The sequence below is a fragment of the Ipomoea triloba genome, chromosome 4 (genome assembly GCF_003576645.1).
Source record: "Ipomoea triloba cultivar NCNSP0323 chromosome 4, ASM357664v1".
NCBI classification, from domain to species: domain Eukaryota; kingdom Viridiplantae; phylum Streptophyta; class Magnoliopsida; order Solanales; family Convolvulaceae; genus Ipomoea; species Ipomoea triloba.
The window spans coordinates 1,052,932-1,080,516 of NC_044919.1; the positions used below are offsets into that span (position 1 = coordinate 1,052,932).

The 27,585-nt window shown below is 38.1% G+C and overlaps 5 protein-coding genes across 5 annotated transcripts; 3 read left to right on the top strand and 2 right to left on the bottom strand.

The window, feature by feature from the left end:
- Nucleotides 1-35: 35 nt before the first annotated feature.
- LOC116016479 (homeobox-leucine zipper protein ANTHOCYANINLESS 2-like) lies at nucleotides 36-6,104 on the top strand. Its single transcript, XM_031256759.1, has 9 exons — nucleotides 36-678; nucleotides 907-1,145; nucleotides 1,291-1,408; nucleotides 1,570-2,259; nucleotides 2,504-2,605; nucleotides 2,707-2,919; nucleotides 4,112-4,286; nucleotides 4,418-4,785; nucleotides 5,287-6,104. The coding sequence occupies exons 1-9, from the start codon at nucleotides 523-525 to the stop codon at nucleotides 5,665-5,667; spliced, it is 2,442 nt and encodes an 813-aa protein (XP_031112619.1). The 5' UTR covers nucleotides 36-522; the 3' UTR covers nucleotides 5,668-6,104.
- Nucleotides 6,105-14,734: 8,630 nt separating this feature from the next.
- On the top strand, nucleotides 14,735-18,745 carry LOC116016474 (shaggy-related protein kinase epsilon-like). The gene is made up of 13 exons (XM_031256745.1): nucleotides 14,735-15,016; nucleotides 15,723-15,974; nucleotides 16,097-16,189; nucleotides 16,363-16,422; nucleotides 16,514-16,786; nucleotides 16,916-16,990; nucleotides 17,133-17,189; nucleotides 17,273-17,413; nucleotides 17,506-17,556; nucleotides 17,654-17,749; nucleotides 17,885-17,968; nucleotides 18,073-18,175; nucleotides 18,252-18,745. Exons 1-13 carry the CDS (start codon nucleotides 14,957-14,959, stop codon nucleotides 18,320-18,322), a joined length of 1,416 nt encoding a protein of 471 aa, XP_031112605.1. The 5' UTR covers nucleotides 14,735-14,956; the 3' UTR covers nucleotides 18,323-18,745.
- Nucleotides 18,746-21,787, bottom strand: LOC116016473 (putative pentatricopeptide repeat-containing protein At5g52630). The gene has a single exon (XM_031256744.1). The coding sequence runs from the start codon at nucleotides 21,558-21,560 to the stop codon at nucleotides 19,125-19,127; it is 2,436 nt and encodes an 811-aa protein (XP_031112604.1). The 5' UTR covers nucleotides 21,561-21,787; the 3' UTR covers nucleotides 18,746-19,124.
- Nucleotides 21,788-21,987: 200 nt separating this feature from the next.
- LOC116016879 (E3 ubiquitin-protein ligase At1g63170-like) lies at nucleotides 21,988-25,542 on the top strand. The gene is made up of 5 exons (XM_031257317.1): nucleotides 21,988-22,751; nucleotides 23,990-24,109; nucleotides 24,197-24,329; nucleotides 24,653-24,817; nucleotides 25,031-25,542. Exons 1-5 carry the CDS (start codon nucleotides 22,153-22,155, stop codon nucleotides 25,205-25,207), a joined length of 1,194 nt encoding a protein of 397 aa, XP_031113177.1. The 5' UTR covers nucleotides 21,988-22,152; the 3' UTR covers nucleotides 25,208-25,542.
- Nucleotides 25,543-26,822: 1,280 nt separating this feature from the next.
- LOC116017318 (BON1-associated protein 2-like) lies at nucleotides 26,823-27,585 on the bottom strand. Its single transcript, XM_031257879.1, has one exon. It carries the CDS (start codon nucleotides 27,471-27,473, stop codon nucleotides 26,949-26,951), a length of 525 nt encoding a protein of 174 aa, XP_031113739.1. The 5' UTR covers nucleotides 27,474-27,585; the 3' UTR covers nucleotides 26,823-26,948.

Consider the following 27,585-nt stretch of genomic DNA (forward strand, 5'->3'; position numbering starts at 1 on the left):
TAAAAATATATTTTGTATAAAGATTTTAGAAAGAGAATAGTGTGAAGAGAGTCAACCAAACCTTTTCTCTGAGCTATTTTGGTGGCATGTATATGTAAGGCTTCGATGAGTCCACACATTGCGTATTATCTTCACACCCATTTTCCCCTCTCTCTCTGTCTCTCTCTCTCTCCTTGTCTTTGTGGTTTTCTCCAAACAAAATCCGCTTTTTAAAGTCAAGCATGCAGTGATAGATGCATAACGAAACTAGGGTATTGTTCACCAGTTCTTCGCATCTGCTTGCAGAGGGTGGGATTTAGAGAGAGAAAAAGAAAAATTTGAGAGGAAGCTGAGACATTTGGATTAGTCCTCGTGTCTCCTCTACCTCTCTATATTTTTCTGGGCATCATTTCTGTTTTAGATTGGGTTGTTTTTGATGGGTTTTGTTTGGACTAAATGTTTGTTGAGGAAAGATTGAGTCTTTGAGGGGGAATTGTTCGTTTACACACTAGAAAGTGGAAGGGAAAAAAAGGGTTATTTTTGATGAATTTTGGAGGGTTTCTGGATAATAGCTTTGCTGGTGGTTTTGGTGGCGGCGGCGGCGGCGCAATGCCTAGTGGTCCGGTGGCTCATCCTTGCCTTGTTCCTCAGTCTCTTGCTAAGTCCATGTTCAACTCTCCAGGACTCTCTCTAGCCCTCGTACATCTCCTCTCTCCCTCTCTCTCACTAAGAAAAGAACAAAAGCACCTATGAAATCTTTTATTTTCTTGTTTATACTGATTGATTCATGGTGTTTTGGGTTTGGGGCAGCACCTTCTCCCTCGCTCTCTTTCACTCAAAAAATATAAGAAAAGAACAAAAGCACCTGAATTTTTTTAATCTTTTATTTTCTTGTTTATACTGATTGATTCTTTTGGGTTTGGGCAGCAAACCGGTATGGAGGGCCAAGGAGAAGTGGCAAGGATAGGTGAGAGCTTTGAAGCTAATAACAATGGCGGCCATAACGGCAGTGGGAGAAGAAGCCGTGAAGAAGAGCCTGAGAGCAGATCTGGAAGTGACAACTTGGAGGGCGTTTCTGGGGATGATCAAGATGCTGCCGACGATAAGCCTCCCAGGAAGAAAAGATACCACCGACACACCCCTCAGCAAATCCAAGAACTCGAGGCGTAATTATTACTTCTTTTCTCTTCAAACAAAAATAAACCAACCAAAAAAAGAAAGTTTTTTCATTTTGATCTTTGCATTTCACCCAAGATTTCATATATAATAGTCTGATAAGAGGTGTTTGTTTGGTGTATGTATATTATATAGTTTGTTTAAGGAGTGTCCCCATCCAGATGAGAAACAAAGGTTGGAGCTAAGCAAAAGGCTTTGCTTGGATATTAGGCAGGTTAAGTTTTGGTTCCAGAATAGAAGAACACAGATGAAGGTAATAATAATAATGATAATAATAATAACAATAATGATATATACTAAATAAAGGTGGAAGCTTTTTGGGTTTTTTTTGTTAGTTGTTTTGTTGAAGGTGGTGGGTTTTGGTTTTTTTGATAATCTGAGTGTAATTTGGTTTGGTTTGGGTGATTGAACCAGACACAACTGGAACGCCATGAGAATTCGATATTGAGGCAAGAGAATGACAAGCTTAGAGCGGAGAACATGGCGATTAGGGAGGCTTTAAGGAACCCGATTTGCAACAACTGTGGTGCTCCGGCGATGATTGGGGAGATTTCGTTGGAAGAGCAGCATCTCCGGATTGAGAATGTGAGGCTCAAGGATGAGCTAGACCGGGTTTGCGCCCTAGCTGGGAAGTTCCTAGGCCGGCCCGTTTCGTCTTTAACCACTTCCATGGCTCCTCCGTTGCCCAATTCGAGCTTGGAGCTTGGAGTTGGGAGCAACGGTTTTGGGGAGCTGAGTGTGGTTCCCACGACCACGCTGCCCTTAGCTCCGCCTGATTTTGGCGTTGGGATTTCAAGCGCACTGCCTGTGGTGCAACCGACTAGGCATGTCAATGGGGGGATCGAGAAATCGTTGGAAAGATCTATGTACTTGGAGCTCGCTTTGGCTGCCATGGATGAATTGGTTAAGATGGCTCAGGCTGATGAGCCTCTCTGGGTGAGAAGCATGGAAGAGGGTAGGGAAATTCTCAATCAAGAACAGTATGTCAAGACTTTTACTCCTTGCATTGGTTTGAGACCCAATGGTTTTGTCTCTGAGGCTTCTAGGGAGACAGGCATGGTGATTATCAACAGTATGGCTCTTGTGGAGACACTAATGGATTCTGTGAGTAAAAAATGAACCATTTTTAACCTTTCCTAAAAGTACTGCAAACTTTAAAGATGTGATTTTTGGGCCTGTTCATACTGTTTCTGTGCCTCTGATCTTGAAATCACAGACTTTTCACACAGTTCAATGATCTTTCCTGTGATTACTTGCTGCTAACACTGCTTTTACAGTTTTTTTTTACTGCATTGGCTTTTCCATTCTATGATGATTTACTGTGGTTGCCAAAATCTTGTTTTTGCAGAACAAGTGGGCTGAAATGTTTCCTTGTCTTATCGCTAGAACATCGACAACAGATGTGATTGCAAGTGGCATGGGAGGAACCAGGAATGGTGCACTTCAGCTGGTAATGCAAAAAATGTGCCCTCGCTCAATAGGATTTGAGCGTTTTCATTTCCCGAAAAAAAAAAAAATCGAGACTTTAACGTAGTAATTATTGTGTTGCAGATGCACGCAGAACTCCAAGTTTTATCCCCGTTAGTTCCAGTTCGCGAGGTGAATTTCCTCCGCTTCTGTAAGCAGCACGCAGAAGGAGTTTGGGCTGTCGTCGATGTGTCGATCGACACCATCCGCGAAACATCTGGTGCGCCCGTGTTTCCCAACAGCCGTAGGCTCCCTTCTGGCTGCGTAGTACAAGATATGCCCAATGGGTACTCCAAAGTAAATTTCCTTAAACTGCCTCTCACTTTCCCCCCCGGTGATCTCGAGTTATTAATTGCACCCTTTGTTTTGTTCACATTTATTGATTTCTTCACATGCATTTGACGTTTTTACTCGTGTGTTTAATGAGTTTGTTGAGAAACAACTCCACAAAATTTTTTGATATGGTGCATTTAAGGTAACAAGTAGTAGCCGAAAACTGCAAGATTACAAGTGGATGGGGAGGGGGGTGGGGGCATGCATGCAACCGAGATTTTTTTTTTTTGGCTAGAAATCGCACACAAAATCACTGCATTGTTTGCGGGCATGGTTTGAATCTTCTTGAACATTTTTTAATGGCTAGTTCTGGGGCAAAAGAAATATAAAAACCTTCTAATTCAGCTAGTGAACCTGCTAGGAATCAGCTTGGCTGTAACCACTAATTAAATATGATAACCCGTACATGGGGAAACCGAGGTTTTTGCATTAACAAATGAATGGAAGGGTCTATTTCTCCTCGTTTTTGTGCCCTGGGACACATTAATTTCATATGATTTAGAAAGAAAATTATGCTTTGGAACCCTCAATCTTGGTAGTAGAATAAACAATGCCTTTGCTGTTTCTATTCCAATCTCTGATGCCGTCTCGATTAGCCACCCCTTAGACTATATTATATTCACCTTAACTTTGTATTATCTGGTTCTAGTCTCCTTGATGTGCTTATTTTATACTCAATCTATGCCTTGGAGTCAACCCCCAATGACTGACTAATATTTGTTGTTGCCAAACAGTCCTCCTCGTGCCTTCAAATCTTGCAAAATTTCGTGTAGATATTCATTATTTTTATATGCTTTGCTCATTAGAGCTTGGGGTAATATCTTGCCTCTTCTTGGACCTACCCTCCCTAGCTAGGCCACACCTATTTCCAAGATCCGTCTTTTTTGACTTCTCTCTCGCTTTTTTGTCCATACAACTCCTAATATCCTTACCACTGTGAGAATAATCTAGATTGGCTCGGGTTTTGCTTTACACGTCTGAATTTCTCCTCTTTGAATTATGAATGGCAATCGAATTTCTTGCCTTATTTTGGGTTTTGTGTGGAGTTTTATGTGATTATGACTGGATTGTTAACCTCGCTTTGGACTTGATTGTTGAAAACATTCTTGACACTTAGTGGACCCCATAACGAATTACGAACATTAACGTATTGCAGGTTACGTGGGTAGAACACGCAGAATATGAGGAGAGTGTAGTTCACCAGCTCTACCGACAGATGATAAGTGCGGGCATGGGGTTCGGCGCACAGCGGTGGGTTGCAACTCTCCAAAGACAATGCGAGTGCCTCGCCATTCTCATGTCATCCACCTTACCAACGAGAGACCACACGGGTATATACACAAAGATCGAGTTTTTACTTCAATTCTTGGTTTTTGCTTCTCGAGTTTTTTCGTGCTTATGAACCTGATGATAATGGTAACTCCTAGAGGTTTCTTATATTCGGGATATTTTATCCGCGCAGCTATAACTCCTAGTGGGAGGAGGAGCATGTTGAAGCTGGCACAGCGAATGACTAACAACTTCTGTGCGGGCGTGTGTGCTTCGACAGTCCACAAATGGAACAAGCTGTGCACCGGGAATGTGGATGAAGACGTTCGTGTTATGACTAGGAAGAGCGTGGATGATCCCGGTGAGCCGCCCGGCATTGTGCTGAGCGCTGCCACCTCCGTCTGGCTGCCAATATCCCCAGGAAGGCTGTTCGATTTCCTCCGGGATGAACGGTTGAGGAGCGAGTGGGACATTCTCTCCAATGGCGGACCAATGCAGGAAATGGCACATATTGCCAAAGGCCAAGACCATGGCAACTGCGTCTCCCTCCTCCGTGCCAGTGTAATCCCTCTAATCGACTCTCCTTTTGATTTTTTAGTTAAACCTGGATTAAAAACTAATCTAAACAATTCCAGTTAAGTTGGTCAAATTGTTAGTTCAGTAACCATAAGTTTCCAAATTCCTCTCTCAATGGGGAGTTACAGGAACCATCCCAGCTAAGTTGGTCAAATTGTTAGTTCAATAACCATAAGTTTCCAAATTCCTCTCTCAATGGGGAGTTAAACCATCCCAGCTAAGTTGGTCAAATTGTTAGTTCAATAACCATAAGTTTCCAAATTCCTCTCTCAGTGGGGAGTTACAAGAACCATCCCAGCTAAGTTGGTCAAACTGTAGATTTGATAATCACAAGTTTTAAGTTCCACTTAGGAGTGGCCTGTTGGTCTTTTTGGTTTGAGCTGATACAAGTCTAAACTTTTGGATAATGACTGTGGGTTTTGTTATCCCAAAAAAAGGATAAAAAACCTATCCCGGGATAGTGATATATTATGGTGTGTTTGGCAGGCAATAAACGCGAACCAGAGCAGCATGCTGATCCTCCAGGAGACATGCATAGACGCGGCGGGGTCGCTGGTGGTGTACGCCCCCGTGGATATTCCGGCAATGCACGTGGTGATGAACGGTGGAGATTCCGCGTACGTTGCGCTTCTCCCTTCTGGCTTCGCCATCGTACCCGACGGTCCAGCCTGTCGCGGGCCCACCGCGGAGAACGCCGCGGTCCCGGAGCACCGACCCGCCGGCGGCTCGCTCTTGACGGTGGCGTTTCAGATCTTGGTCAACAGCCTCCCCACGGCCAAGTTAACGGTGGAATCGGTGGAGACGGTCAACAACCTTATATCCTGCACCGTTCAAAAAATCAAGGCCGCCCTTCACTGCGAGAGTTGACCGGACCACGTGATCTTCACGTGGAACCAATGTTTTTTTTTTTGGTCATGAGTTTTAATTATCTGACTAGGTTTATGTCGTGTTTGGTGGATTATCGTACTATGTATAATCTGTTGTAGAGAAAAGCGAGTCAAGAACGAACCGCGAAAACAACCCTTTGCGCCGTCGCATGGGGTGCCGCCGGCCACCCTGCAAGGCGGTGGCTCGGCGGGGGATAAACGCAATCCGAGGGGTACGTGGTGGTTCGGGTATTGACTCGGACATATTGGGGTGGCTGAATTTGATCGAGTTCATAATTAATTATTAGGTGTGAATGAATGGTTTTTCTTTTCTTTCTTTCATTTTCCTTATTATTAACTTGCTTGTGAATTGTGATGTATTTGAAGTTATGTAATGATTTTTGTTATCATATATGGAGTAGACATTTAATAATTTCATATTTTGTTCTTAGCATTTCGAGTAAAGAATATATATTAGTATGTGAGTAATATATTTTTTTAAAGATAAACGTAGCTATTCCATTAATTCATAACATAAAATGTTTACATAAACGATTAATGAAATGGTAAACCATTCCTTACAGTCAGACATAGAAACAACTTTTCTAACTATACTATAGAAAACTTGAATCGCAGACTGTTTCATAACTAGGAAGCTGTGTTCCTTCAGGGAGCTTAAAGCTTCATCAAAGATCTGGGTCTTCGTCATCATTCTTTTTTGCTCGTTACCCAGGATAAGATCAACACTTTGCCGAAATCAAACCAAACTAAACGATTTATGCTAATAAAAATGAAAAGCTCGTGAAAGTAACGAGATGAAAAATGCTTGTGAAAGTAACAAGAGGAAAATACAATAATAGAGAAAATAAAAAGTGGGTAAAGTCAAAGTAGGGTTGGGAGTTCAAGACTACCAACACAAATCCCAATACCTACCTACTATTATTTTATTCAAAGGGAGAGAAAACGGAAGAGGAAGATCTGTGGCAGTGGTCGGAGGCGGATAGAACTGCGACGGTGGTCGGGACGGAAGAAGAGAGAGAGCAAACGTAGAAGGTGACCAAAACCGCCGGCTCAAAGCTCTATTAGAGCTCCGGCCGGAGGCCGGCAGTATGTGAGTAATATATATTTAAAATACAATAGAACTCTCTTAGTAGCGGTTTTAGAGCTTATTCAAAGAGATTGATATTACTTAATTAAGCATAACTATCCACGACTTTGATGACACATTCTGTACCTGTTATTGTTGACACATAATATGATAATTACACCATAAATACTGCAATATAGACAATGGTTCATCGTATAATTTACCTTTTTATATTTGGTTTACAAGTTTACACATTTGGAGGATACAGTGATTTTCTATATTTAATTTACAAGTTTATACTTTGGGGAGGGTACAATAATTGTCTATACTTAGTTAACAAGTTTACACCTTTTGGAGGGTACAATGATTTTCATTCATATTGTTATTGCTAGGTAACTTTCATATAAGAAAAGTATACAAATAAAGGAATTTTCTATTTTTATTTCTCAGTGGCATTCTTAATGAGGCACTAAGTGGTCCTAATTTGTCCTTACGCTATCCGTTCTTTCCAAACTGTTGAATCCCCAACTTAAGGGTCCTCATGCTTCGGAGACTAGATCTTTGTTTATTGCACACAAAAAAGTTGCTCCCGCACTGAGGCTGGTTAGGCTCAATCCCTAATCTTTCTTCTTAAATTTCACTCATGTGACCAACTGAGCTGTCCATACATGCAGAAATGTGGACAAGGGCGATATTAGGGTAAAATTAAAAAATATTATTGTTTACTCCATAAGGAGTAGAGTCCGTGCAGATATTGGTGGGATAGATAATGATAATGTGAGGGGCAAAAGATGAGAAATGTGAAGTGAAAAGTAGGTGGTGAGTATGGAGAGTGGGGTGGGGCAGTTGAGAAGAGGGAAGGAAGCTAAGGCCTAAGGGGGGCATTAAATGAGGGGAGCAGAAGCTGTTGGCATAAAACGTCGCCATGCATTTAATGCAAAAGCAGCCTGTTAACGTCCCAACAGCGTTACTTTCTCTTTGTGATGATGCCATTGCCAATCTCTTCTTCTCTTCATCATCGCCTTCGCGTTTGTGATGGCGATGCCATGGGGAAAACGCCGGTTTCCGCGACAAACAAATTTATGCCCAAATCCCCCACCCATACCCAAAACCTGTGATCACAAAATCGTCTCACTATCTGCGTCTCTAGTTGTATTGGATGCCATTAAGATTTTTGAGATTTTCAGGATATATATATATATATGCCCTTTAGGTTCAGATAAAAAAGTTGAATTCCCAACCCCGAGAACCAAACAAAGTATTTGACTTAATAATTCAACAGACAGGATCAAAAGTCTAATGCATACAAGTAATTTACACACTTTAGACATAATTCTCACACTGCCGCTATGGAGGTTGAAATGTTGATTTCTTTTTTTCAAATACTGCATACTGAATAGTGAGTTAAGCTAGTACGGGTAGGGTTGTTATGCCGTGGACCTGGGTCTACATTCACATACACTATACTCTACATTCACATATACTATACTCTGCATTCACAATTTGTAAACTCCACATCCACACATTACAGGATTATATGTTTAGTAACTATATTACCACTGTTATGCATTCACACATTCAAAATTCTATATTCGCAGGTCCTATACTTCACATTCACAACTTGAGAACTCCACATTCACACATTATAGGGCTACAAGTTGCTAGAACTTCTTAACTCTATTACAGATTCACACATGCATAACTCTACATTCACGATTTCTATACTCCATATTTACAATTTGAAACCTCCACATTCACACATTTATGGGCAACTCTACACTCACACAATTATAAATCTACATTCACACTTTGAAACCTCTACATTCACACATTTTTGGACAACTCTATATTCAGCAATATGTTTACTAATTTTTATTTTTTATTTTTTATTTTTTTTTAAAAAAGACAAAAACGACGTAGTTTTGGACCCAGGTCCACCTTGCAAGGTGGACCTGTCCCACCTTGCAAGGTGGACCTGGGTCCACATCATAATTTGCCGTACGGGTGTATGATCTCAAATTGAGATGGGCACAGACGATATTAGAAGATTTTTAAGATTGTTATGTATGAATGATAATAGATAATATGGGTATTTAAAATTTTAATAGGACGAGTTTGAGACCGATTTAGGTAGCTAGTGAGATAGATTTGGCCTTTGGGTAGTAATTAATGAAAATTCAGCGCTCAATAATGCCTTGTAGACTTGTAGTGTCTAATGTCAAACAATGTTTAGATGGTTACATATATATAGGTAGTTTTTGTATTGGGCCTCTTTACTTCTTATGTGTATTTTGTGAGTCATTAACAATAACATGAGTGAGATTTACTCCATACATAATCTAAGATAGTGGTTAATTTTTCTCATTTCTCAATAATAATAATAATAAAATAATAATAAGAGCCACACTTGTGTGAGACGGGACGGGGCGGGTCGATATGCAAATGTAATACTAAATCATGAATAAAATGTTTATTACTTATATGAGAAAATATAATAATTTTGAATTCCCGTACAAGTAACAAACATTTTAGCCATAATTAATATTATATTTACTAATATAAGTATTACATTTTATCTTGATCCGACCCATCTCACTGACAAGGATCTGTGACTGTGAAACGGTCTCACACAAATTTTTGCATAATAATAATGCAGACTAAGTATTTTATTTATGCATATCATTTTTATGATGCGTTTGTATTGAAATTTTAAAATATACTCCGTAATAGTTTGTTGTCGACACTCTCTTGGTTAAGCTCATTGCAAGCTAATATACATAAGTAAAATTTATCTTGTGCACACTCTTGAATAATAATGATAGATTTTTCTTTACACCCAACAAAAACAAATATCTTAGCTTCAAATATATAATTTCACATAATATTATAACATAACCAAAATACTAATTGTATTATTGTAGAAAGAGTTATAATGATTGTTTGTTCCAATCACATACATAAATATTTAAAATTTAATTTTTAAGATGTTTAAACAACATTATATTTGTGATTGTAATGTCATATATTTTGAAAAGTAATATAATGCAAATACAATATGTATATAATAACATCTCGAGAATAACCACGTACATACGTGTGCTGTTCATGCATATATGTTACTACTAGCTAAATTACAAAATTTAAATAAGTTAAATATTACAACAAATAAACATGTCATGTGGTGGGGAATATATGGAGAATTAGAATTTTTGGATAGGGACTTTATTGTCCTTATCAACATCCTAATTTATTTATTTATTTTACATCCTGATAGAATTATTTAACTTCACTCAACAAGAATAACTGTTTATTATTGTTGTTAATTCTTATGGAGTAACATAGATAATCTCATAAAATTATTAATTTTTAACGTAACATTACTTGTTGTATCTAAAAGGTTGAGTTTGATAGGTTAATTCTTTTCAACACCTTTTAGGTTCAGGCTCACACGTTTTGGCTAAACATGCAAATGAACTCATAAACCTTTAGTTCAAGTCTTCAGTTATATGAACTCATAATTCGTTATAGAATCAAAAAATTTTAAATAACTATAAAAGTAAAGAAAAATTGCACTTTTCATTCCTAAATTATTGGGTAATTATATAATTAGTCTATACTTATTGAGTTATTGGTTATGCTTACTTCTCGTCCTTTTTTTTTTTTGAAAACCAAACTGCAAATATATTAATCATCATTACTTCTCGTCCTTAAGTTACAAATGACATTGCAAATATCGTCCTTTTTCTCGCAAGTCATGCTCACTTCTTGTCCTTAAGTTATAATTGATATTGCAAATTGTCTCTAACGTTCTGTTAAAAAACTGACGAAATTTGTAATGTCATTTGTAGTTTAGGGACGGTAATTGAGCACGACTAACAAATAGAGACAAATTTTACAATGATTATATAACTTAGAGATGAAAAGTACAATTTTATTTAAAAAAAATTTATACAAGTTTTCTATATTTTAAAGTTAATATGTAAATATAAATATTATATGCGTGATTTTGATAGGCAAGGCAAATAGTGTGTTTGGTTTATAAATTGGCTTAGTAGGACCAAAACTAATTGAATGCAATCATAGTCATTGGTTTGTCAGGTCAGAAAGTATAAACTGCCTCAGCTTCACATGCAATTGGATTTGACGTCAACGCAGTTGGTTACCCACTTACTTACACCTACAATCTACCTCTCAAATTTACTGTGTCATTTTTTCCTTTAAATTTTAAGAGAAATTCAATTTGCCAATAACCTAGTGGTATTGTGGCTCGAAATGACTCTCTCATTTAAGATATTATGGGTCTGAGTTCTAGTAGAAGAGAGTCAATAATACTAAAAAAAATGATTTCGTAAGTGCATTAGCAATTTGTTTATCAATCAAATTGTTATATTATTTAAAGTACAAGTAAAAGGTTTACACCTTGATTCTTATACATTAAGGTTACGAGTTTGATTTTTATTAGTATCATTTATGTCAAATTTGTCGCACATGATCTTTGAAATGAATATTATGTAAGAGCGGAGTTACCCTGTAATCCTATATACATATGGGATCGTAACTTTGAACTTTTTTAACCACCATAAGGGTAAATTTTATTTTTATTTTTTAAAAATTATGTGAAAAGGGTGACCTAATGAGTCAATTATTTGGGTCAGTGAAGTCAGATAATGGTCCAATGAGATTACATTCCCGTAGTGTTTTGGGCTGGGCACAGAGCCTACCAAACTCTGAAGTATACAGAATATGATGAAATTATGAAGTGTTCATTAATATTCAGACTTCAAAGCAGCTGTACTGATTAGTCTTTATCAGTCACCGTCGCCGTGACGGGGCCGTCTCATGTGCCGGAGTTAAGACGGAGCCGACGCCGACGCATTCAAATATTAGCTACGCACAACTAGTTTACAACCATGACTTTCTCAATTAGCTGTTGCTCCGACCATACATTCATGTTGTCGGCAAAGTATAATTTGTGTACATAATGCATACTCGTAAGGTGCAGAATTTTATAACATAAGATACAAAAAATCACAATACAAGATATATATGCATGTTATATATTTACTTATTATTCAAATCTGATTTACGTACATAATTTGTGTTTATACGAACAAAATTTCAAAACACAAGACACAAAAATTTATAACATAAGACACAATTACTAATTTGTTTCAGGTACAGAATTTCATAATACAAGCCACAAAAGCTCACAACATAAGACACATACACATGCACCAAGTCCACAATGCACTTTGAATTGGTATAATGATTGACCAATAAGCTATTCCCACTAAGAATCAAACTCGTAACCAAGTTAGCAGTTTTATCAACTTAGATGAAATTTACCCCAATACATGTTTCTTTTTTAGTTAGTATACTATAAATGAATTTACCGCATAATAAAAATAAACATGTAACGTGGATCATGATCTACCGTATAATAATGCGATATTCGTTTCTTATGTGTCTGATAAGAACTTTGGGCCATATAGGTAATGAAATCCGTAACAAATTCCAAGCCTAATCCATTGTAGTAGGTGCCCATTGGGCCTGTCACCATTTGAATTGGTTGTACTTTTTTTTTTTTTTTTTTTTGAAAACCCATTTGGTTGTACTAGATACTCCATAGTTGATGTTATTTTTATGGATTATCCCTGCCCCAATGACAAACTACCATTTACCTAATTCATCTTTAAATCCTTACAACTTTGACAATTCCTATTACTTCACTGACCCTACAATTGATTTTATTTACGGAAAAAACACATGAATGGGTAGAGCATGATTATCGTATATAATAATCACAAGTTCATTTTTTGTCAATACTCATCTGATCAAGTTTATTGCACATGATTTTTATATCCTATGTGGTTTATGATCTAGTACCCAAAAGTAGAATTTACTCGATACACATACTCATGTAGTGGTTGTGAGTTTTTCTCGTTTAAAAAAACACACAACTGAGTAATGATGATTCTTACACCTAAAGATCATGAGTTCGATTATTGTCAACATTTTTATCAATTGAATCTGTTGCACATAGTCAGGAGTGCATACCATCAAATAGTAACTGAGATTTTTTTATATTATAAAATAAATAAAAATGAAATAGAGGAGGAAAGCGCATAGCAAAAAGTATTTTGGTTGGTTAGAATGCTTGGTCCACACTTAACTACTCTTACCTTAATTGCAATATTTTTATCCCAACAATCTTTGTGTTTTTCATTTGTCATTATTTTTTTGTTTGGCAATCAAAGTTAACCGCGTCAGCAGACCGCCGGTCATAGGTTTACGGCCGCGCGCCAAAGCTTCAGAATATTCCATTCTCAATTCTCATAATTCTTTCTTTATACTTTGCTAATTTGATCGCAACACTCATTTCCCCATTCTACATTTAATACTGCGTTGATTATTTCATAACCCTTATTTTTATTATTATTAACATGTCGCATTATGTTATTGTCTTATTATATCTACTTGAGGTTTGATTTAAAATTGTCAATTTCATCTCTTTTGAAATTTGGACTTTTCCTTTTGAATGTATTTAAAAATTATAATAATATGAGACATACAAACAACAATAAATTATTTCCTGTTGTATTTACGTTTGAGTGATATGATAAATGTAGTAGTCAGGCTAATATATGAGCCTTTCTATTATGTTTTATTTGTTTTCTTTACAATGGATGTGGTAAATACATGAAATATATAGATTTGTTTCGTAGGTTGTGCAAGTCTATTTGTGGGTTAAAGTGTGATAGTGCAGTATCTGGCACAAGAGTCAGTATTACCTTCACTGAGGCTCGAACCCACCACCTCCCATATAAAAGGAAAGGTTTGATGCCACTGGACCACAAGGTCCTTGGCAAGCTATTTATAGGAGTGCGAAAGGAACACATATCGGAGGTCGGCATAGGCACCACATGTGACACATGCAGAGGGAGGGTCAGAGGCATTGCTGCTACCCTCGCATGTGCAAAGGTTCCTGATGTTCTCGTTCCTTTTGTGGTCAGGTTAATCGTCCCAACCTTGCATGGTTCGTTTAGATCTCGATGCAAGGTAAAAGGTATAGTAGACATTACTTAGTTATTTACTCGGCCTTTGCACCAATGTCGGGTTAGTCTAACACAAGGTCGAGAAATGTTCCCCATGCCATTCAGATCGTACTCCAAGCAAGTGTATTGTAGATACGCTTAGGGAATATTCCCAATCAACAATATTTATACAATAAACAAATACGAAGTACAAAAAAAAAAAAACAATGCCAGATTATTTATAAAATAAACACCATTGCAATATCATTTATGAATACACAAGTCGAACAATACTAATACCTTATCGTTCCAAACCCAATGAGGTAGGTTATCATACCATATAGCAAGAACGAGGAAATCTTGTTTCTATGTTACTCGCAAACCATACAACGTGAAAAGTAACTGTACAACAAAAATTTTACGCGACGGACTCAACCAATAGCGTGTTCACAAGGATAGAACTCATAATTTTTAGAGATCAAAATCATGATATACCCACTTAATCATTATTTCTTTACATATTTATCTCCTTTTATTTATTAAATGTAATTTGGATTTGAATTCTATAATGAGTAAAGAATGGCTACCCTACCCCTTTACTTGGATCCAAATCTTAATCTCACCGTCCGATGAGCAATTATGGTCAACAACCACTTTTGACTACAAGTACAAAAAAGTGGGTAGCAGGGAAGATTGGTCGTCAGGCACAACTTTGACGAACAATTCTTTTTCATTTATTTTTAAAATTTTATATTTATTTCTTCATTTTTGAACAGAGAGAGAGAGAGAAAGGGGAAGAAGAACAAGAAGACACAACAGAACAAAAGAGTAAAAGATAAAGGGAAAAAGTGAAGACAACAGAGAGAGAGGAGAAACTGTTTTTTTTTTTTTTTATTTTTTATTTTTAATTTTTAATTTAATTTAATTTAATTTATTTTTATTTATTTTTTACTGGGAAAAATCTCTCTCTCTTCGCTGTATATTGTTGAACGCAGCTAGAAGCGAGAGGGAGAGAAGGCTTCCCCATTCCATTCATTCTTTCCTTTCTCTTTCCCTTTCTCAATTTTTTTCTGATCTTCAATCTTCAATCCTCTAACAGTTGTTGAGGGTTAGAGAAAGAGAGGGGGGAAAGGATTTGGCATCCGCCGTTTGAAATCGGAAAAAAAAATATGAATATGATGCGTCGCCTCAAGAGCATTACTTCCGGCCGTTCTTCCGTTTCTGATCCTGTAAATATCTCTTTCAATGATGTTTCTGTCTGTATATTATGCCGTTTGTTTCAATCTGTTGTTTATCTCTGTGTATTGTCTTTGTTGTTTCAGCAATTTCTATGTTTTTGCTTTTTGATTCGGGATTCATTACGTACTTTGATTAACAAAACAAAGATCTTGTTTTCGTTTTTGTTTTTACATGGATTGGTCTTTGAGATTTTTGTTTGAACATGTTTGTATTGGATCCTTTCCTTTTCATACACCGTCTCTTTTTTGCGAAATTGTTGCTTTTGTGTGGGGATTTGAATGCGTATTGCTTGTTTATGAGCTTTATAGTGCGAGTTTTTGACTGCCATTTTGATTAATCGGAGTATTAGCTTCTTTTTATTTAATTTTTTATATTTATTTATAAGATTTTGAGCTCTATAAATGCATTGATTAGGGGTAAAGATGGAGTATTGGCTGTCATTGTGGCTTGGATAGAGGAAATGGATTTGGATAGGTTATCTGTGAGATCTTGTGTTAGTGATTTCTTTGATCAGTTCTTTGATTATGTGATTTGGATTTTCCCATCATTTTGCTAGATGTTTACTAGTTGGCTTTCTTGTTTTTGCTTGTAGCCTATGCATATGGCCTAGTATGGAACTTGACTGAAATAGAGTAGATATATAATAGGGTAGGAGTTGATAATGTGATTCTTTTTGACTCGATTGGATTATCTTAGGGAGGGGATTCCAACATTAAGAGGGTGAAGGTTGAGCAAGAGGTTGATCAGAGGGCTACGGGTGAACCTCAACCGAAGGAAGAATCCACCACTGCATTAAGACAGGATGCAGCCTCGATATCTCAGGGAACTACCACGGATGTGCTAAATGTGGCTGGAGTGGAAAAATCTGGCTATGATGAGCTTCCCAAAGAAATGAATGAAATGAAAATTAGAGATGAAAATATTGATAACCATGAGGGCAATGTAAAGGTTAGAGCTTCCGTATCTCGGACTAGTTAGAATGATAATGCCACTTATGTTGTTGGAAAGAGGAAATTTTAGGGTTATAGTGTAGCGTCAATTGTCACTGATAGTTTGTGTATTCCGTGCAGGAAATGGAGCCGGCTGTTGTTAGCGGTAACGGGACTGAAGTAGGTCAGATAATTGTAACTACTGTGGGTGGTCAAAATGGACAACAAAAGCAGGTGAACTAACCTCCCATGGTTGGACATTGCTGAGCTTTACTTACTTTCTTCTCCTTAGATCAACAAGTTGTGTAGCTTTGTTTTATTATTGTTGTTGGATATTGCTGTGATGACAACCAATGAAATTATCTTGGTTTTGATTAAAACTGATCCGCTGTGTTCTTTTGTTTCAGAATTTGTCTTACATGGCAGAGCGGGTGATAGGGAGTGGTTCATTTGGAGTTGTTTTTCAGGTAAAGTACTATGATTAATGTTGGGTTATTGTTGAAGATTAATGTTGTACAGGCATCTGAAATTTTTTCTTCTGCTTTTGTTACATCATAGGCCAATTGCCTCGAAACCGGTGATACTGTGGCTATAAAGAAGGTGCTACAGGACAGGAGATACAAGAACCGTGAACTCCAGATTATGCGTTTAGTCGATCACCCTAATGTTGTTCAACTGAAGCATTGTTTCTATTCAACTACCGAGAAGAAAGAAATGTACCTCAACCTTGTGCTGGAGTATGTGCCCGAAACTATCTACCGAGTTTCTAGGCACTATTGCAGAATGAACCAGCCTATGCCCATTATATATGTTCAACTGTATACATACCAGGTGAAGTTCGGTGCTGATTTACTCATTTACTTAAAGCTTGAATAATCCCTGTTTAGCGACTATTATCTTCTTGGTGTGCTTTAATTTTTGTGTTAGACCTCTAAGTTGTGTTTCTTTCTATTTTTGCAGATTTGTCGAGCTCTAAATTATTTACACAGTATAATTGGTGTGTGTCACCGTGATATTAAACCACAGAATATATTGGTGAGACTCTTGTCTTTCCCCCTTTTTGAGCTACGGTTTTACTTCTTTCTACATAATGGCTAATATTTCCGCACTTGAAATCTCCAAGGTGTATTTTCTTGCAATATCGCTGAGTTGTTTGTGATTTTGATTCTTGCTGCAGGTTAATTCCCATACTCATCAGCTAAAGCTTTGTGATTTTGGGAGTGCAAAGAAATTGGTATGTGATATTTACTGGGAAAAGAGCTCCGTTTTTTAGTTTTATTTAGGCTAAAATATTAATATCTATTTGTTCCACTTTAGGTGCGCGGTGAGCCAAATATATCATACATCTGTTCTCGCTACTATAGGGCTCCAGAATTGATCTTTGGGGCTACGGAGTATACAACTGCTATTGATATGTGGTCTGTTGGTTGTGTTATGGCTGAGCTACTTCTTGGACGGGTAATTAATTTATTTGTTGTGAATTCATATGATCGTCAATGTTTCATTTGTCGTGATAGTCTGATATACTTCCTGTTGCACATTTCATGCAGCCTCTATTTCCCGGGGAAAGCAGTATCGATCAACTAGTTGAAATCATTAAGGTGTGCTATCGATTACTTTACTCTCTCTTCGGGATTTGATTTGGTTTATGACTTGTGAACTCTTGCTGATGGCTTTTACTTTTTTTTTTTACGGCAGATTTTGGGGACACCAACTAGAGAGGAGATTAAGTTAATGAATCCGAACTATACAGAATTCAAGTTTCCTCAGATTAAAGCTCATCCCTTGCACAAGGTTTGTTAAGAAATTTATTGTTAACTCTCTAAGCCTCCAAAGAAAGGGGCCATAAAACAACAAATGATGGTAGTAGGTAAAATTGTAAAAAGGAAAGAGATGACAGTAGACTGAACGACTTTTTTTGCGTTTTAGGTATTTCACAAAAGAATGCCTCCCGAGGCAGTGGATCTAATATCGAGACTGCTCCAGTACTCACCAACTCTGCGTTGTACTGCTGTAAGCAAAACAATTTCCTACCGCCTTATCCGTCTGAATCTCTCTGAAAGCTGTTTGTGTTAGGAACGAAGTTCTGAACCCAAGCTTGTGTTTTTGCTTTACAGTTGGAGGCTTGCGCACACCCGTTCTTTGATTCTTTGCGAGAGCCAAACGCGTGCTTACCGAATGGGAAACCTCTGCCTGCTCTATTCAATTTTACTCCTCAAGGTAAACGCTCGTTCTAGTTCGTCATTCTCTCCTTTGGTTCCAATACACATATCTGACCTCACTAATCACCACACAGAGCTAGCCAGTGCGCCAGCCGAGCTGCGAAACCGTCTCATCCCCGAGCACATGAGCAAATCTATATGTTGACAGCCACGGCTATCAATTTAGGGCGGTGTAAAAAAATTGTTTCTGCAAGGTTAGGTTATCAATACGCAATCACTGCTATTTCGTCGCGCCAAGGATGAAGGATATATAACAGGTTGTCAAATGTCAAGGTGATCTTCTATGGATTGATATGGTGTGTAAATAATTAACTATGATGATGAGAGAGAAAGAAAGAGAGACTGATTTGATGTGTTCTTCATGCTGTGAAAATGGCTTTTAGCTAGTTTGGTTGTTTATACACTTCTGTGAGAGGTGAATAGATTGACCTAGGGATTACCTCAATTCTGCACAACACCCTTTTCTTGTCTTTCTTCCTGGTGTTGTCTTTCATGGGAAGTGATTTCTGTACCAAAAACCATTCTTGCACGAAACACTATATTTATTGCCATTTATTTGAATCTCCAATTCGGAAAACATCAATATCTTATATTGTTACTTGTTATTTTGTTTTATTTTGATACAAGGGTAAACAAATTACAAAAATTGTGGCACTGTTACACGGCAAAACAGCTGTGGATCACGGTCCAAAACGACGTTGCTGAATCAACAGTTGTATGAGTCACAGTCCAAAACGACGTTGCTGAATCAATAGTTGTGTGGATTATGGTCCAAAACGACGTTGCTGAATCTTATAGATTGTCACTTTCGAGTCACTCTCCATCACTATCTTCTTCAAGTTCTAGGACCAACAAAGTGGCAACCCATGAAATATAGCTCATAGCTCCACAACCAAACTCATTGTAATCCCAATCTTATAAAATCTTGCAGAAACAGTCCTACCATTCTACCAATAATCTCCACAGGAACACATTCCTAGTTTAAAATGATGGAAGTAATTGGAGTCTCGGAGTATAATATGTCGTTGGAAAACCTTTGAAATGAACTTCATGGCGGTATGGCAATCGCCACAAACTCTAAGGTTCTTGTATATCCGAATGGGTGCTCCCTTTGGCACGTAAAGAAGTGCAAATGCAACAGCCAACTTCTCGCTATGATAAGCAAGATTTCGCTGCCTACCTTCTTCGTTGATGTCGTGAAGAGAACAGTTCATGTCGGGCACATATCCAGCCTCCTTAATCGACATCAGAACCTCATCAACCTTTGAGTAAACCTCGTTAGCTCTCGGGTGGTTTCTGTCCTCGGACGAGAATTTATGCACCACGCCATTCGTCTCCATCCAGCTATAGCTAGGCTGTTTGTGAACACCCTTTGCCTTCATTAGCCTTCGGGTTCTTGAAGAGGCTTCCCATTTTCCAGCTGCAGAGTAGACGTTTGATAGCATAACATAAGGGGCGGGGTCGTGGGGTTCCAGTTCAAACAACATAGCTGCAGCTTTCTCGGCTAGATCGAGATTTCCATGCACTCCACAGGCAGAAAGCAGCGCTTTCCACACTGTTGCATCGGGCTCAACTTCCATCTTGCTCAGCAGCTCCATCGCCTCTTGCATTTTGCCAGAGCGCCCGAGGAGGTCAATCATACAGGTGTAGTGGTAGGGGCCCGGTTTTATCCCATAAACTTCTGTCATGGATTTGAAATACGACCTTCCAAGCTCAACGAGACCTGCGTGGCTACAAGCGAACAACAAACCTATGAATGCAATGAAGTCGGGTTTTATCCCATCTGCTATCATACTGTCATAGAATTTCACAGATTCTCGCCCCTTTCCATTTTGCGCATAGCCTATTATACGAGCAGTCCAAGTCATCACATTTCGAGCATCCATTGAGTTAAAAACTCTGTCTGCATCTTCTAGGCACCCGCACTTTGCATACATGGTTATAAGAGAATTATCAACCGATACTGACTTCCCATGGCCGGATTTAATATAGTTCGCGTGGACTTGTTGTCCAAACTCGAGCACTGCAAGATCTGCACAGGAAATTAAAATGCTGGAAACGATAATCTGATCAGGAGCAATCTCAGCAGATATCATCTCGCGAAACAACTTTAGAGATTCATCGTGCCTGCCATTGTGAGCACATCCCGTGACAAGAGATGTCCACGAAACCACATCCTTATCTGCTATGCCATCGAACACTTCCTTTGCACACGTTAGCTCTTCTTGTTTAGCATACATATCCACAAGTGCATTACTCACAAGCTTGTGAGTATCATAGCCACTCTTGATGACTAAACAGTGGACTGATTTCCCATTTTTCACATCCTTTGTGATGGCAAGAGAATTAAGAACAGACGGATAGGTAAAATTGTCTGTTTCTATATCTCTAGCAAGCATTTCCTTGAACAATGACAGTGCAGCGTCAGCAAATCCATGTCTCACGCACCCGAGTATCATGGCATTCCAAGAAACGACATGATCAACCGCCATTGATTCCAACTCCTTTCTAGCACTAGCTAAATCCCCACATTTGGCATACATATCTACCAATGAGCTCTGTACAAACAAATTAGCACCAAAACCACCCCGGAGAACACAGCCATGGACCTGAACTCCAAACGATAAATCACAAACTGCAGCACAAGCGGATAAAACACCAGGGAATGTATACTGATTGCCATTAACATTATCTGCTCTCATGCCACAAAAACACTCAATAGCTTTTAAAGAATTGCCATTCTGGGAATACCCAATGATCATTGCAGTCCAAGTAACATGATTTTTCCCACTTTGCATCATCTTAAAAACAATCTCGGCTTCCACAACACGCATACATTTTGCATACATGTCTACAAGACCGGTTGTAACAAACAAATTATGATCAAAGCCAGTCTTGATTGCTAATGCATGAATCTGTTCACCTCTCAAAAGCAAACACTTGATAGAACAAATCCTAAGAATGCTTCCAAGTGTCGATTGGCTCGGCCTATGCCCCTCATTCTGCATTGCCCAAAACAGCTCAAAGCCTTCACTTTCAGCCCCATATTTACAGTATCCAGAAATCATTGTTGACCATGTAATGGAACTCTTGTTTGGGGCCTTGTCAAATAATTGTCTTGCTTCAGCAAGCCTCCCTGTTTCTGCATATGCTGAAATCATTGCATTCCAAGCAAACTCATCTCTCTCAGGCATTTTGTCAAACACAACACGAGCCTCATCTACAGAGCCCGATTTCGACATACCACCCAAGCTCCGATTTTTATCAATCAAACCAGATTCATGGGAGCCTCTTGAAGTTGAAATTGCAAGAGTTTGAAGCTTACGAATTAGCCGTATACAGTTATGCAGAGGGTTGAAACAATGCAGCTTAATTTTGCTCATGACCTCAATAAATAACAATCTTAAAGAACATTATCAATTCTAATTTAATGGGCACAAAAAAATCGCCTTTTTTGCAAGTTTGATTGTATATACTGCGTGTGAGAGAGAATTGAACGGCGTTGTTGAAGATTGAAGAATGATGGAAAGGGAGCTCTGGCTATGGCGTTCTCTGAAAGGAGAGGGGAGAGCAGAGGAATAAGCAATATTCCTTCTTAATATTATTAAGTTAAAATATTCACTAAATTACGGAGTAATATTTTTATTAGTGAAAAGTATTTATAGGAATGATTGGATGAATTTTTTTAACTCAAGGGTTTGTATTTAAAAGTAATTAAATTAAATTAATATTAAAAATAAGTTATAAATAATTTAATTCAATTTGGTGGGTCAGTGAAAGCTGGGAAGGATAAAGGGATAATTGTCTGTTTTCAGACACAGCGTTGAAGGCTATCGTAACCGTTAATCACTTGTCAGCTGTCAAACAAGTGGAAATGTATTTGTCTCGATCGATCTCAATTCATCTTCCGTGAGCTTCTTCCTATCTCCCTTTCTGTGTACCTAAGGAGAAAATTGTTGTGATTTTCCGGCAGAGATGTCGACGGCTAGGGATCCGAACGAGGAAACTTCCGGCGCAGACGCTAACTCCGGTTCCGTCGATGGCGGCGGAGGCGGAGACGGAGGAGTGGACACGACGCCTTTGCTTAACGACCAGATCTTCCGTAGCCGGCGATTCATGCGCAATTCTCCGAGCCTGAGAGGGGCGGCTCGGTTCCTGCGGCGAGCCAGCAGCCGGAGGATGATGCGGGAGCCGTCGATGCGGGTGCGCGAGGCGGCGGCGGAGCAAATCGAGGAGAGACAGAGCGATTGGGCCTACTCCAAGCCTATCGTCATCCTGGATCTCATCTGGAACTTAGCTTTCATCGTCGTCTCCATCTCTGTGTTAGTTATGAGCCGCGAGGAGTCGCCCTTGATGCCTCTCAGGCTCTGGATTATTGGCTACGCTTGCCAGTGTGTGCTTCATATGGTTTGTGTCTTTGTGGAATTTAGACGGCGGCGAAGTTCACCCGAGAGCTTGAGTTCTAGACGGATAAGCGGCAGCAGAGGTTGGAGCAGTGCGAATTCGAGCTCCGAAAGCGATGAAGAAACTGGTGATTATGCCCCAGAAAGGCGCCAGAATGAGGATGAACCCAGGTATCCACTTTTCCTCTAGGTTTTCACTTCTGCAATCACACAATAGCATATGAAAATATGTAGTATTTGAGCATTACTTTAGGTGCATGTTTATTCAATTATTGATTTTTTGCTGTCTATTGTGAATATATTTTGTAGAGTTAATTCCATTTTTTGTCCTCAGTCAAGAAAATCATTGAAACGCCCTTTAAATACAAGGACATTTTGATCTTTTTAATACAAAGTAGGTTCACCCGTTTTATATATATATATATATATATATATATATATATATATTGAAAAAAAATCAAAATTGAAGACTTAAATGCTCTTGTATTTGATGAAATTTAAACTGTTTTGTTGATGGAGGACCAACCAAAAATGGTCATGCTACAATAATACTAGGATCAAAAGTGGATGTTTTGAAAAAAAAAAGAGACTAAAAGTAAACTGTTAACTATAAATTTAGGACCAAAAATAGAATTAGCTCTATTTTTTATTAAGCGTTTGTTATCCCACATACAGTAATTGATATGAAGTACTGGATGAATTATTATTGTTTAAGTAGGCTTATGAAGTATTGAAATTTAAGGAATAGGAGGACTCTTAGGTATGATACTTTTCAGTCTTTTACTGTGTCTATTGTAGTTACTTTTAAATTAGTGAGGTGAAGTCAGTGGAGAATGAATATTGTTAGCAAAAATTCTGCAGCTTTATTAAGCTCTGTTAATTTCCATTTCTTGATGTATGAACTGGAGCAATTAGGAATGGTTCAATGATTAAAGGCCATTGTACTATCTTATTTGCTAACCTCATATGGTTCATTGCTACTGCTGGTGACCTCCTCATGACACTAACATGTATGTGGTTTGTATTTTATTATTTGAGAGTTTATTTTTGTCTACGCAGTATGATCCCAGATTCATGCTTCATCAATTAATATAAGACCAACCAACTTTCAGATTTAAGTGCAAACTATGAATCAGATTTCAGAGATGCTGAAAACATGTGTGAGTATAGTAATGGGCGTGTTGCGTAATTGCTCGATTGAACCTAAACAAAAACACTATGTTTCTATATTTTTAAGAACGCCATATTTAGGTACTGGATGTGATATCTACTGAAGATTCTTATTGTGGAATCTGCAGGAGAGAGATCTTTGTTCTTGTAAAGAATGAAATATCTATAGTGGTAGTTTTACTGTTGCTCAGCTCTCACGTTAGAGGAATTTAACTCTTGTTGTAATGTGTGTGTTCCAGTGTTGCAAAGCACCTGGAGTCTGCCAATACAATGTTCTCATTTATTTGGTGGATTGTTGGATTTTACTGGGTATCTGCTGGTGGTGAGAGGTTGCCCCATGATTCCCCTCAACTTTACTGGTATGCTTGACACCCTTTCTTTTATTTCTTTATAATTAGTATACGTTTTGTTTTAAATGATGTGTTATAATTTGATTCGTTTTGCAGGCTTTGCATTACGTTCTTGGCATTTGATGTGTTCTTTGTTGTTATCTGCGTTGCTGTGGCTTGTGTCATTGGAATTGCTGTTTGCTGTTGTCTACCGTGTATAATTGCAATCTTATATGCCGTGGCAGATCAGGTAAACAATTTGTATAATGCGACTTTCCTTGCTATGTTCATTCCTCTATGACATAACTATGTGGATATGAGTTTTTCAACATGCTGTGGTTGTATAATAGCCAACCTTGTTACTGTCTCTATACCCCATTGGCTCACTCTCTCCAATTGTCTCTCACTAAAGCATCTCCACTAGCAATAAAAAAAAAGCGAGAAATAGTTATGTTCTTCAGCATGCGGCTTGCCAATCTCGAGACCAGTGCTTTTTTATTTGAGCTGTCACATCTCCTTTTGAACTGCTTATGTATAGTTCTCTTTCTGAATATTGCCTTTCTGTTGCAATAGGAGGGAGCAACTAAGGAAGACATTGAACAGTTGCCTAAGTACAAATTCAGAAAACTCGGTGATTTTGAGAAACAAAATGGCGAGATTCAAGAGTCATTTGGAGGGGTAATGACTGAATGTGATACTGATTCACCCACTGAACATGTTCTTCCCATGGAGGATGCTGTAAGCTTCATTAAACAACTATCATCTTTTTCGTTCGACAGATTTAACATTTTTACACTGCATTAAAAACCTTCCACTTATTCCATCAAAGGTATGTAAACGTAAATAGTTGCACAGACATTGAAACTTCAAGCAACATGGATGATGACAAAACGTATTTCAGACATTGACTGTCGATTACCATATGAATGTGTGTGTTCACTACATATGCAGGAATGCTGTATCTGCCTCTGTTCCTATGACGATGGCATTGAACTTCGTGAACTCCCATGCCGCCACCATTTTCATTGTGCCTGTATAGACAAGTGGTTGTTCATAAATGCCACCTGTCCTCTCTGCAAGTACAATATCCTCAAAAATGGCAACCAAAGCGGCAGGGAAGATGTCTGAGGACTCAGAAACGAAAAGCCTCGGTGGATCCAGCGAAGCTCTGCCAAACAGCAATAGGTGCGTCGGGTTTTCTACTGGATCTGCACGATCTTGATATCGTGCACCAACTTGGCTGCTGCTTGTGTGTGTATTTTAGGCTTTGCATCACTGATACCTATTTCTTTCATGGGCTTATCATTGATGCAAATCGCCCATTGTTTCGTTTAGTTACTCTGAACGTCCCGTTCTCGTGTATACATATATAACCGTCTCGTTCTCGTGTATACATATAAACTATATATATAGTCACAAAGTGTGTTGAATGAAGTTCATAATGTTACTCTAGTCTTTGCTTATTCTTTGTGCAAAAACCTCATCACACAATGCTTCATAGTGTTGGATTTGTTGTTAGCTTCCTAAGGTGCACAGGAGTTTGGCCATTTCATTTGATGTTTGGTGTTGTTTTATTCCAAACTCGAACATAGGTTGTAATCAAAATTGATAATGGGTTACTCTATTCTTTTACACTATACTCACATCATACAATAAATGTAGAATAAGACAATTACACATTTTATATTATATACAAGTAACTTCAATCAAAGATGTAAACTCTATAAAGCTTTTAATTAAGGATTTTGTTCGTTAATCAAGGATTCAGATTTCTAGCCAACCAAAGATGTAAAGTCTATAAAGCCTTTCGTTAAGAATTTTGTTCGTTAATCGAGAATTCGTAAAGTCTATGAAGCCTTTCGTTTAAGAATTTTGTTCGTTAATCGAGGACTCATAAAGTCTATAAATTTTTCATTAAAGATTTTATTCGTTAATCGAGGATTCGTAAAGTTTATAAAGTCTTTTGTTAAAGATTTTGTTCGTTAATCTAAAATTCGTAAAGTCTATGAAACCTTCGGCTAAAAATTTAGTTCGTTAATTAAGAATTCAGAATTCTAACTAACTAAAGATGTAAAGTATATGAATCGTTTGGTTAAAGAATTTTGTTCGTTAATAAAAAATTCGAGTGTCTACCGACATGGTATGAAAATTGCTTCGAGTTTCTACCGACATGTTATGAAAATTGCCACCTAAACTATAAGATATGCAGAAGATTGACACTAACTCAATGACAGATACAAACGACACTTGGCACTTGATCAAGGATAGACATAGAAGATCAACACGTAATTAAAAAATATAAATAATGTAAACATGTTATAATTGAGAATTCACACCTGACAATAATGTAAGCATGTTATAATTGAGAATTTAACCTGACACATGATCTACGACGGATAAGGATGCCAACATTTAGCACCTAACTAAGCAAATACTTCAACAACTTTTGACAAGATTTAGAGCTAGAATAGCCACTTTTTTTTTTTTTTTTTTTTTTGAGATTGCATATATATTAGATTTGCATTATTAGTAATTAGTTTTTTTTTTTAAAAATTATCTAATTCTAAACCAACTTGATTGGCGTGAGTAACCGTGCACTCTCCCTTAGAGAGGTTAGGAGTTTGAACTTCTTTTGAAAAATTAATCTGAGCAGATGTGAATAGGAATTAATCTAAGTATGATACAAGCCGTCAAATTATACCCTGGACCAGGGTCTACACTGCAACATCTTACTCATACTATGTTTAAAATAAATATGAAACCAAATTCATTCATAATTTTTTTTATATTTATTACTCCATAATTTTAAAAAAATGAGACAAATATTCATCTATTTACAATTCTGGAATTTCAATCCAACTAGAACCACTCAAACTTGATAGCTACACCAAACCGGAATACCAGTCACAACGCCGGCATTAGTAGGATTCCCGGCCGCCGGCGGCAACCCAGTCCACGGCCGCCGCGAGTACTGCGACGAGCAACTGGCAACGGCGCCGTTTTCCGGCGAATTCTTCACCCGAACAGAGATATTAATAATCCCATTCTTCTCCCCCTTCCTATCCCTCAACCTATAGCTCAAGAACCGCAAATAACTCTCGGGAACAAATCCGCCGCCGACGAAATCCTTGGTCGGAACCTTGGCTTCTCCGACGACTTTCACGCCGGAAAACGCCTTGCATTGAACCTGCAACGTCACGTAGCGTGCATGCATGGGCAAATCCACCACCAATTTCTCGTTCCACGCCGGAAAACTCCCTCCTTCCTTATCCACCCCCGTCGCTTTAACGTTGCATGAAAACTCCGATTTCACCGTCACAAAAACATTCTTTTTCCCCACTCTTAGCCCCTCCCCGGAGATCACTGTAATCTCTAAATCCCTCGAAGTCTCCATATCAAAACCTAATAACAAGAATTTAATAATCCTTCGTGTTCTGAGTTATATTGACAGATGAAGATTGAAAAGATTTAGTGGAGGAGATGAGGGAGGCGGCCCGGGGGAGTGT